A 12238-nucleotide genomic window follows, 5' to 3' on the forward strand; every position below is an offset into this window, starting at 1 on the left:
ACTACACTATAACCTGATATACAAACTTCCTGTACAGGTTTTCATGTCCCAAGGGACCAAGACGGCAACAACACTGCCACTCAGCAAACTCCCAGCACTGCTTCAGAGAAATCCAAAGGAAAGGCCCAACCATGGCTGCAATTGTCCAACAATGGCATCAAGGGCCTGATTGACCTCCTGATGAATAAAGTCATTTGTAGTCTGTGCAAGTTTCAGCAATAGCGCTCAGCCTGTTCCTTCTACTTCCAGGTCCATTGTTTTCTGGAGCTGAATCTAATCTAATCAGTCATCAGGATGTGCGAGTGGTGCTTTGCCAGAGCTTGAAAACTTTTTAACCCTCGTCTTTTCTTTATTCTGTTTTTACACCACACAACACTGAACATGACTTGAGGAACAACACAAATAACACAGCCGCAGTGTACAGCACTTCTTATGTGCAGTATTTAATGTCTCCTTGCTGCGTTTCTTACCAGCTATCTGAAGACAGCAGACTTAAGCTAAGGGACAGGCGGGAGCTCAACCCTACCCTCTCTTGCAATATTTGGTATGCACTGACTGTCTGCTTTCGTGCCTGATAGTCAACCAGGTTAGTAAAACACATGTGATTTCTAATAATCCAAAGGATTGTAGATGATGTAGCTTATAAAAAATGCTTTTTAAATGCTGTTTATACCGTTTATAAAATGCTTTTTAAAAAATCCCTTAAATCAAAGTTTCAGTACACATCTTCTTCTACAGTTACTGAGGAAAACGACTTACTTTCTTTAGCGATGGCTATTGCATGGCAGAGCAACATCCCAGGCCGAGGTCCTTGTTGCTTAGCTTCGGGAATTCTTGGAGGTGTTGGGGCTAAAGGTTTTACAGCAACAATACTTTTGGCAGCTACTACCTGTCCAAATGAGGTTACAATGCCAGACTGGAAATACTCATTTTTTTTCCAAAATAGACACAAATTTATCTTTTCCTGTCAAGACTGTAACTGATGGTGATACACACAGTGCTTAACAAAATGTCAGACCACCTGTCATTAAAAAAATAAAAAAAGATTAATATTTTAGAAATCTGTCAAAAACATGGTTGAAACTACAAATGATTTCATTGATTAGACAAATAGGAAACTGAACTCACATCTTTGTGAGAAGTTAGAAATGAATCAATATTTATAAATTAGCATTAAAATATCATTTGGATTAAAGAGCTTGTGCACTCTGGTGGATTACCGTAACCATTACAGAAATACAAAAATGATTACCAATACACTTAATTTGTGGCAGTGTGGCATAAAAATTACATCTTATCTTAGAAAATAATTTTAAGCCATTTTCGTTTTTGACCTGTGATTTTTGCAGGGTTCAATAGACTTTTTGTGCTTTATTGGCTTTATAAGCTGAGAAATTTTCCATGTTTGCAAAAAAGACAACTGACAGCAAATTTGACTGTTGACTTAATTACTTTATTGTAAGCATTTCACACAGGATCCAATACCCTCCCTAAGTTGGCAGTGGCGAAGAGCCAAAACTTGTTTAACCATGGTGCATTGCATTACTGAAAAGTTACCTTGACCTCTTTACTCTGTTTACAGAATACACAAATAGCATTACAAAATCCCTTTATCAAAGCAACTCAATGTTTTCCACAGTGTTTTACATCATTCCCCACCTTGTAACAGATTCACTAAGACTTTTAGCTTTAGACATTGAAGCCAACAGTTCAATATGTTTCTGTAGAAAGTCCTAATCTCCCAGTACCCCTTGAAAGAGTTGCAGAGTTCTTTAAAAACTTGCATCAATAGTCTGCAAAGCAAGCCAGTAGGGATAGAAGCTTGTTGATGAGTCACTGACGTTACATCTGATCACACAAGTTACAAAGCCAGAGGCACAGCTGCATGAGCGTGCCACCCAATGTTAGGTTTTAAATTTTCACTTGATCATTTCATTTCTAGTTCACCCACATTTAGTTTAAGCCAAGCCTCTAAAAATGTTTGGAGACAAGCCACCAAATCTGAAAAAGACCTCACGATCATGTGAACACAGACATCTGCTCAACTCGTGAGTCAAATTCAGCTTTCAGATCTACCAGACCCATTCATGTAGATTAACATTTTGAACAGTTACAATTTGCAGCATTTTTGAAGACAATTGAAATAAAGACACATGCAAATGTCTCAAGTTGACTTCTTTATCATGTACATTTAAGTATAAAGAGCACAAAGCCATGTTAAGGTCATACAGCCTGTGTTTGACACAGTGAACACTTACAGCACCTCAAAAATTACCAGATCAATTAGCAAATAATCCACTACATATTCACATGGAGTCAGATTTACAGAGATTTAAGGAATAAATATGCCTCAAGAAGTCTTAATAAAAGGATGTCTGCCAGAAACTGCGATTTTAATCACGAAACATTTCTGGCTAAAAATTAAATATGGTGAAGTGGATAAATGTAGGTATAAATTTTAATTTGGCAACACTGATAATGTTTTAACATTTCACTGTAGCAATTTCAAGACTTGAGATAGAAGAGTGAATCTGATCTCCAATTCTTTTTGTGTCAGTTTAAACCAACACTTCTTTGTAAAAATGGCCCCAACTGTTTACTTAGCTCTAGAAGTCGATTACTTGCTGATGTTAAAAGCTCTAGTGATGAGGCACTCGTTTAAAGTACATGGCGTGTGCATTAAGGAAAGGGGTTGGGTGGGTTATGATTGTAAGAGGGAGGAGAATCAAGAACTTTAGCTAACAGACTTCAGCTTGGCCCATGGGTTTGTGCCGCGCACCTCCAAAGACGGCATGTCGCAGAAGATGTGATTGCACAAGTCTTCCAGTGGGGGCTCTGGGTCTGTGGTGGCAAACTGAGCTGCATCCTCGATTTCCTTTCTCACTTCTACATCAATTTCCTACAGATAAATAAGGACAGTTAGACACTGCAGCAAAGAACGTTTGGTCAAACCAATAGAAGCAGAGAATAGACATATTTTGTTTACCATCCTACTTCAAATGGAGAAGGCTACTAAAGCTCATAGAAGCATAACTCTAGCGCGGTAACTAGCTTGTGCCCCTCGTTCCATGGGACTATGTATTTTTCCCACCTGTTTATAAAGACTTTAGCATTGTTCTGTCTCAAATGCATTTTCCAGTCTATGAATGCAATTTTCCTCAAAGACAAGGGATGAAACCTAGAGGATCTCATCTTAAATTCAGCTGTAGAATTTTACACTATTGTAAAAGAGCAGACACTTTCATTAACCTCACCTCTAAAGCATGCTGTTCACTTTCACTTGACAGACTAAAGCTAACCCAAATGTCAGTATGCTTAGTCAGAATGATCTTAAACTCACTTGGTTATTAAGTTGTTGCAGTATGACTGTCTTTTAATACCCAGTTACAAAAACAAGGACTCTTGTTTGAGGCTTCCAAATTGTCAGAAGTGTTGGCTCACAGAAATGTGATTTCTATATCTGAAGCATTTCCTACCTTGAGCTCCTCCACGCTAGCCATGTTGTTGCTGAGCATGCGGTCCTTCAGCAAGGAGATGGGGTCACTCTTACTGCGCACTTCCTGGATCTCCTCACGTGTGCGGTAGCTAAAAGGGGAGAGGGTGCAGGAAAGTTGGAGGGATGCACTACTATTGCTATCAAATGCACTTTGAGGATTTCAAATGTTTTGTAATATTACTTTTGACAAATTTAGGCTCATTTTGGAAAATCCAGTGCCTTCAAAATTTCTGTGATCATTTCTATGCAGATTCAAATGAAATTCAAATTACTTTGAGGTGTGAAGCCTATCAAATAAAGAAATCTGACAGAAGATACTGAATCTCAATTCATCCCTAGGCTGTTGTCAGGTCACTACAAAGGGGGTACATGGAGACTACTAAGGAGCAGAGGTAAGGGGCACAGGCACAGTGAAGAGAAAATCTGTAAGATTAAACTGTAGGTGAGAACTTTAGCCACTTTAAGTTGTATCAATTTAAATAATCAAGTAGCCTAACGTTTACCTAACGCCAGGATCGCTCATGCTGTGTCCATGATAGCGGTATGTCTGGAGTTCCATGAGAATAGGACCCTGAGCAAAGGACAAAGAAGTTACAGATCCGAGTCGCATTTCCTGCACACGTCAATATAACATTTTAAACGTACCTTCCCAGAGCGACAGTGATCAGCAGCGAACTTGGTTGCTTCCCGGACACAGAGAACATCCATTCCATCCACCTGTACACAAAGTTACTGAGTATTTTTCTTTAATCTTATCTTACAAAAAGTAATAAACTGACATGGTCAACATGCAGATTCTACAAGTTTATGGTAGCACCAAACACATTTGAAAGTGTTTACATTTCACGAACACATCACTCCAAATAGCATTTAGCACACTTCCATCTAGTGTGCATTGTGTTCGAGACAGTCAAGGTTAATCATTCATTTGTAATTTTGATTGAACAAACCCAAATTGAATAACTGTTCGATTACTAACAAATTGTGCAAGATATCAGCTTCTGTCAAGTGTCTGTAGCTATGCAACAGCTTAACATGTAGCTTTACATGTAAGAAATGTGCTCAAGCATGCCAGACCCTTACCCTCAGACCAGGAATGAACTCTCCTCTCTTGAAGTAATCTGTGCTGGCTGCAGCTCGCTCCACTGAGGTGCCCATGCCATACCGGTTGTTCTCGCAGATAAAGATAACAGGCAGTTTCCAGAGAGCAGCCATGTTGTACGTTTCAAAAATCTGGCCCTGTGAAATATACACAAGACTTTAAAAGGGTGTCCTGTAATAGAAGCCCAGTTACATCAGTTTAGATTCTCCTTTGTACTAAGGCCATTTATTATCCTTTAACACTTCCCAGAATTTAGTTATGTTGTGCATTTAGCACAAGTTTGCTCAATTCCCACAGAACAAGATTAAACCTACTGCAAAGTAAAGTAAATACTGGCCAGGTGTAGATCCAAACGTGTTGCTCTTTAACCCATTTATGTAAAAAGAAAAAAGAAAAAAAAGCTACACATACCTGGTTGGCAGCACCATCACCATAGAGACAGACACACAGCTGGTTGTTGCCCTGAAACTTGCAGGCAAGTGCTACACCAGCACCCAAAGGAACCTAGAGAAGTCCAACATTGAGTAAACTTCAGTGTTAAAGTCTAAATGTACAAGTGTCAGTTCAAACCAATGGCCCTGTGAAATATCTTGTAATGCAATTAGATGAACGTAAACCATGGAAGGCAGAACGATAAGTAACAAATTTAAAGCAAAGCTGCCAAATGTTATACTTACCTGAGCACCAACAATTCCATTTCCACCATAGAAGTGTTTACAGTACATGTGCATAGAGCCTCCTTTGCCCTTTGCAATACCACCTCTTCTGCCTGTGCGTGAAAAAGATATTAGGTGATATTAACAAAAGCATTTACAGCTCAAAGTACATCATCAACTGAAATTTGTTCCTAGGTTCAGCCAGACTAAATAAATTTCCTAGAACCGTAATCTCAGGGACTAGAAAACCAGGCTGAAGCAGGGCCAGCAACAAATGTGTCCCGCCTTCAGTCAATTAGGGAGACATTTCTAGTTTCATCATTTTATAACTTCAATAGTCTATGTCCTGGGCTCAACAGCTTCCCTTTTGGGAAAATAAAGATTCAAAGCCTGCCAAGTTACTCCAGCAGCAACTGAACATTTGCCGCTTTTCACAGGGGAGTTAATTCAAAATGAGTCCCATTGTGTACTGATATTTAATGTCTTCACCAACAACTCACCGGTTAGCTCAGCCATAATCTCCTTCACAGTCCCTCCCCGGGTGTAAGTGTAGCCATGGGCACGGTATGCCGTGATCAGGTGGTCTGACAAGTTAATTGAGGCTTCAATACCAACAGCACAAGCTTCCTATAATGAGAAAACAGCTTGACATGTCTGGTTCTAAAGGGAGATTTATTCTGAAGAGTAATCAATAAATGTTTCACAGGGCAACACTTCAAAACTTCCACTCCTCCAAAAAGTTTAACATCCTTGCCAGATATTCCGAAATTTAAACTACCATCCCTAACTTTCATTGTAGATCAGAAAAATCATCCAACCTGGCCATCATACAAGTGGCAGAATCCTCTGATGATTTTCTGCTTGTAGAGCTGATCTGCCTTCAGCTCCATACGCCTCATCGTCTGCATGATGCGGTAGTACTGCAGACCCTCATCACGAGTCAGAACCACCTGAGTGGCAGGGCCCTCATCCAGCTTGAAGAGGTCACATTTCTATAGAGAAGCAAATACCCATGAGTCAAACTGCCAAGTGCCAGTCTGTGTTCACGACATCACAATTTCAATCTTACCTTTATTTCAAAGGTAGCCTGGGTCGTGAAGTCAGCATATGTGCGTGCTGACATAATCACTGCAGCCCCCTGTGAGAAACAAGTATGCAAGAGCTTTTAATCTATAAAAGTAATTCGTGTCACATTTTGAGACAACTACAGAGATCATATAACTCCCAAGGCACTCATTTTTACAGAGTGCCTTCCCATTAGTCTGTTAAATGTTTCGACTGGACTTTTACATGTTAGCCCTCATCCCATTTACTGCAAAGCTTCCTCCCCCAACCAGCCATTATTATAATTTGTCCTTCATAGGACCTGGTTTATAGTTAAATCATTCACTGAATAGTCTTTAAATGGATTGTAACTAAGTTTCCAAAAGTTTGAGTTGTCATCTGATTTAAGTTAAGTTCTTAACAGCAAGTTCAGACTATTAAGCATTAGTAAGGTATTAGCATGTGCTTAATTCATCTTTTATATATTGTTACTCCTCCTTAGTATGTAATTTATAACATTTATAAATGACCATGTACACCTATCATTGCTGTACATGCTGTAAATGTGTACATCTATCACTGTTACTACATGACTGCTAGCAATAATCATAATCACAGTCATGATAATATATCTGTATTTATGAATGGAATACTAAGGAAGAGTAATGCTATATAAATGATGAATTATGCACTTGCTAATACCCTATTACTACCTTAATAACGCTTACCTCTGTGACCTTATTATAAAGCGCCACAAAAATATCAAATACAGTTGTTTTATGTTTCGGTTTTTTTAAAGTGATGTCAGAACAGTAAAGTGAGTTTTCTTGGCTGTCTCAGTATTTAAGACTGATTGTTATTAATGCTAGCTTTCATCCTTCCTTTAACAGTTCCCATTTCCATTCATTTAAACATTAACTAAGTAGTTACTGACTGTCCGCTGACATTGAAACTTTAAATCTGTGCACAAACTTTTACCGTGTTAGCTAATGAAGCTATCATTCAGGCTTACAAGGTCAGAACAGCGATGACAGTTTTGTTTTGGGTCGACTGGCGCTCTTCGCGAGACTACATTTTGCAATGTTTAGCTAAGTTCGTTTAAAGAACTAAGAAAAAACAGCACTTACATTCCGCTGGGCACTGGCTCTAAACACATTCGAGATGATGGCTAGCATCTTTCCTGACCTAACCCACCGCAGAACCGTCCTAATGTCAGGATGTGTCCTTCCGGCTCGGGGCTTCTTCGCTGTCTTGAATATCGGCAGATAGAAAGCGCAACTGCCGACAGCGGGCTGTGTTAGAAGTAGAGGAGAGGTGTGGTTGGTAGTGAGTGTAGGAAATGCAACACTGATCATTGGCTATTTAATAATATAATTTCTTCGACCCCCCTATATTTGACAAGGACGAAGACTTTAGATGTGCGGTGGTGATGGCACTATGAAGCCTTCTGAAGCACTGAAGCTTGTATTGAAAAAGGGTTCATTACCCGAAGCTTTTCAGCAAAGTCTTCTTTGGTGCCATCTTGTGGCCAAAAGTATGAAGAGCAGCTTGAATCTAAAATTCTAACTGCTGTAATATGATCTACAGAGCTGAGTTGACACCTTTCTGGGGGTGATGTTATATATCTATTTGATTAACAAATAATTTGGATGAATAAACCTTTGTTTGAACATGTGCCATAGTGTGGTCTCCCTTTGTTTGACCTTGGGGAAATTTTCTAACTGAGGAATAATTGTATTAAAACTGTAAAGGTTAATGATAAGAGGATAAAGAGGATAAAGAGGATATATATATATATATATATATATATATATATATATATATATATATATATATATATATATATATATATAAACACCCAGCACGCCCCTGCGGGCGGTTTATCCTTCAAGCTCGGGTCCTCTACCAGAGGCCTGGGAGCTTGAGGGTCCTGCGCAGTATCTTAGCTGTTCCCAGGACTGCGCTCTTCTGGACAGAGATCTCCGATGTTGTTCCCGGGATCTGCTGGAGCCACTCGCCTAGCTTGGGAGTCACCGCACCTAGTGCTCCGATTACCACGGGGACCACCGTTACCTTCACCCTCCACATCCTCTCGAGCTCTTCTCTGAGCCCTTGGTATTTCTCCAGCTTCTCGTGTTCCTTCTTCCTGATATTGCTGTCATTCGGAACCGCTACATCGATCACTACGGCCGTCTTCTTCTGTTTGTCTACCACCACTATGTCCGGTTGGTTAGCCACCACCATTTTGTCCGTCTGTATCTGGAAGTCCCACAGGATCTTAGCTCGGTCATTCTCCACCACCCTTGGGGGCATCTCCCATTTTGACCTCGGGACTTCCAGGTTATACTCGGCACAGATGTTCCTGTACACTATGCCGGCCACTTGGTTATGGCGTTCCATGTATGCCTTGCCTGCTAGCATCTTGCACCCTGCTGTTATGTGCTGGATTGTCTCTGGGGCATCTTTACACAGCCTGCACCTGGGGTCTTGCCTGGTGTGATAGACCCCAGCCTCTATGGATCTTGTGCTCAGAGCTTGTTCTTGTGCTGCCATGATTAGTGCCTCTGTGCTGTCTTTCAGTCCAGCTTTGTCCAGCCACTGGTAGGATTTCTGGATATCAGCCACCTCCTCTATCTGCCGGTGGTACATACCGTGCAGGGGCCTGTCCTTCCATGATGGTTCCTCGTCTCCCTCCTCTTTCTTGGGTTTCTGCTGCCTGAGGTATTCACTGAGCACTCGGTCAGTTGGGGCCATCTTCCCAATGTATTCTTGGATGTTCCTTGTCTCATCCTGGACTGTGGTGCTGACACTCACCAGTCCCTGGCCCCCTTCCTTCCGCTTAGCGTACAGCCTCAGGGTGCTGGACTTGGGGTGAAACCCTCCATGCATGGTAAGGAGCTTTCTTGTCTTTATGTCAGTGGCTTCTATCTCCTCCTTTGGCCAGCCTATTACCCCAGCAGGGTACCTGATCACGGGCAGGGCGTACGTGTTGATGGCCCGGATCTTGTTCTTACCATTCAGGGGGAGATATCATCACCCCCACCCGAGATTGGGTACGTAGCCCCAAGTGCGATAGGAGAAGGACCGTTGAGTGCGAGAGGAACTGACCTGAAAAATAGGATCATGGCCAAGCTTGAAACCTGGATCACCCGTAGCCGGTTACCAAGATTACGTGAAGTACCCTCAGAAGGTCTGCTAGATGATGTTAATGCAGCACTACGGACAATATATATATATATATATATATATATATATATATATATATATATATATATATATATATATATATATATATATATATATATATATATATAATTATTATTATTATTATTATTATTATTATTATTATTATTTTTTTTTTTTTTTTTTAAGAGGCAGAAACTATTCTAATTCATTTCCAGCAGCAAGAGCTCCATGCTGAAGTATGTTTTGGGTTTATTGCCTAAGGGATCAGAGAATATGCGCCAAAGCCCATGAGATACTTTAAATGTCAAGACTTTGGACACATGGCAGTTATATGTAAGAAGAGTTGCAGGTGTTATTGTTTTGGAGGGGTTCTTGAGTTTGGCAAATGTATCGTTGGAGTTAATTGGAAATGCTGCAACTGCAGAGGGAACCACAGTGTAGCTTTTTGGGGTTATGAAGTGGTGAAAAGGGAGTTTAAAAAATGCTCCATCCATCAGGCTGTATGGAGCAAAGAGCAAGCGAAGGCAAGAAAATGGCTGGATCAAAAGAAGGAAATGCAAAAATATAAATAATAGCAAAAGCTGCAGTGCATATGTATAGGATATTTCTGTTAATTATACTCATTCCCCAATGTAATGCCAGAAGTTTGATGGACAATTCATGCCAGGAATTCAAGAAATTTAATGGAGATAAGAAAGAAAATCATATCAGGATTTAATTTGTGTCCAGTAATTCTGGCTTAAATCAAAATTTGATTCTTTTTTTACTTTATATGACTATGTGGCAGTCTCTGTAGACACAGAGAAGAGGGATGAAGGGGGAGATGTGTCCCCTTTGTTCAACAATATAGTTAATATAGAACTATGAGTGGGAAGTGAACAGTTGTATATTGCTGTTAAAAGTTGGGATAAAAGGAAAGAATATGTGACAGCAATATAACAATGGATTTTTGCAAAGCCAATTGAAAGAAATTTCTGAAAACAAGTGATAAGTACTTGGCACAGGTTAATAATGAACTAAATGTGGAAACTCTGGACTAAATAAAATACAACAAAAAGCTTTATTCCTAAAAGTAAATGAAATGTATGATGGAAATGTATCAGAGTGGATTCAGGGTAGAAAGGAGCACAATGGATCCAGTAGTTTGCCTTGAGCATGATGTAAGGAAGGCTCAAGTGAATCCAGAGACAGTCGCTGCAGAATTCTTTGATATTAAGAAAGCTTATGACATGCTATGGAAAGAGGGACTTCTAATCAAGATGTGTTTGCTGAATATTGGAGGAAAGATGTTTAACTGGACCAAGGACTAGATGGAAGAACAATAAAAAAAGGGTACTGACCTATCAGTTCAATGTATAGTGGGAAATGGCATTCCTCAGGGGAGTGGATTAAGTCCGACCTTGTTTTCTATTATCATAGATGATATATTTTTGAATACCAATGGGGATTCAAATTGTCAGTAGAAAAGACAAAGACCATCTTGACAAGAAACAAAATAAGGGAGTGCAGACTGAAATCATGAATGAACTGGAGAGTGTTGAAAGTTTGCATTTCATAGGAGTGAATTTTGACCAAAAGGAAGGAAATTTCACTTGAAATGATGGAGACTTCTTCTATTTCTGTTGTCTGTGTTTTACTCACACACTCAGGCTCTGTAGTCGAAGCTACTTCTGATTAGCTCATTAACCATCAAGCTGCTGTCAGGCACCCTGGTCCTTTACCGCGTTACACCTCATTTAGAAAGCATACTGAAGTGGGCAGACAGTGATGCAGGGAGAGCAACAGTATCAAGCTATTTTAAAGAGGCAGGGCTAAATAAGAGCATCCGAGGGGTCGTTGAATGGTTAGTGACATTAAATGACTACAGAATCCTACAGGAGGCAGTAATGCACCCACCCAGCTGCCATCAAGAACCAAAGAAGAAGAAGAAGAAGACGAAGAAGGAGAAACTCAGGTTCCATCGAAGTAAATCTGATACCCTGATATACTCAGTTGATCTGTGTGCCCTGATAGCTGGGGTGTGTTTTATTGAGTACAGTGTGTTAAATTATTACGAAAATTGCTACATGGGCTTAAATATATCTATCTACACAATGACACCATGTTTATTGCTCTCGTTGCAGTGATGGGGTCCTTGAGTAAAAAAATCTCAGTTTAAGTATCTTTTACAGATACTTAAGAATAAGAAAGAAAGAAAAAATATATTAGAACTTTTCTGATGAGGCATTGATGGACATGTGGGAATTTAAAGTGTTATAAATGAGTTTTTGGCCTATAATCTGTGAAAAATATCCCAAACATATGTCTCATGAAGTTACTTTGAACGAAAAAGGAATATCACTGTCACATGTTAGAAGCTCCAATCAGTTTTTGGTAAAGTGACTGTTACATTTCCTTTGTTTATTTGGGTGGAAAGTGTTAGTGAGAATAAAAAAATATGTTTTTCAAGATAAATCTGGCCAAGAGAGCAGCAGAAATATGTCACAAATATGACATCACAGTTCCATAAACATACTTTCATGGACCAAATGGATCTATCTATCATCTATCTATCTATCGATCGATCGATCGATTGATCGATATAGATAGATAGATAGATAGATAGATAGATAGATAGATAGATAGATAGAAAACCTCTTCATAAATCCTGTTCACTCCAGTGTATTTACCAATTGGGGCCTGATCTATGAGCTGGATCAACTTCGCACAGGACAGGAAAGGCTTGTGAAGTCAACCCTTGTTGTCTTCCTCTTG

The 12238-nt window shown here is 39.8% G+C and overlaps 1 protein-coding gene across 1 annotated transcript; it reads right to left on the reverse strand.

Annotated features, from left to right (window-relative positions):
• Positions 1 to 1431: 1431 nt before the first annotated feature.
• On the reverse strand, positions 1432 to 7582 carry pdha1a (pyruvate dehydrogenase E1 subunit alpha 1a). Its single transcript, XM_026181843.2, has 11 exons — positions 7426 to 7582; positions 6324 to 6392; positions 6073 to 6246; positions 5755 to 5881; positions 5276 to 5367; positions 5010 to 5102; positions 4580 to 4735; positions 4142 to 4213; positions 4000 to 4067; positions 3477 to 3585; positions 1432 to 2899 (listed from the first exon to the last, which is right to left on the reverse strand). The coding sequence occupies exons 1-11, from the start codon at positions 7471 to 7473 to the stop codon at positions 2735 to 2737; spliced, it is 1173 nt and encodes a 390-aa protein (XP_026037628.2). The 5' UTR covers positions 7474 to 7582; the 3' UTR covers positions 1432 to 2734.
• Positions 7583 to 12238: the final 4656 nt, after the last annotated feature.

This window comes from Astatotilapia calliptera, chromosome 10 (assembly GCF_964374335.1).
Source record: "Astatotilapia calliptera chromosome 10, fAstCal68.1, whole genome shotgun sequence".
In the NCBI taxonomy this organism is placed as follows: Eukaryota; Metazoa; Chordata; class Actinopteri; order Cichliformes; family Cichlidae; genus Astatotilapia; species Astatotilapia calliptera.

Coding starts and splice junctions, on each gene's coding strand:
- pdha1a (XM_026181843.2), bottom strand. CDS start 7,473: ATGCTAGCCATCATCTCGAATGTGTTTAGAGCCAGTGCCCAGCGGAAT. Junction 6,393..7,425: donor GAGCCAGTGCCCAGCGGAAT/GTAAGTGCTGTT, acceptor TGTTTCTCACAG/GGGGCTGCAGTGATTATGTC. Junction 4,736..5,009: donor GTGATGGTGCTGCCAACCAG/GTATGTGTAGCT, acceptor TATATTTCACAG/GGCCAGATTTTTGAAACGTA.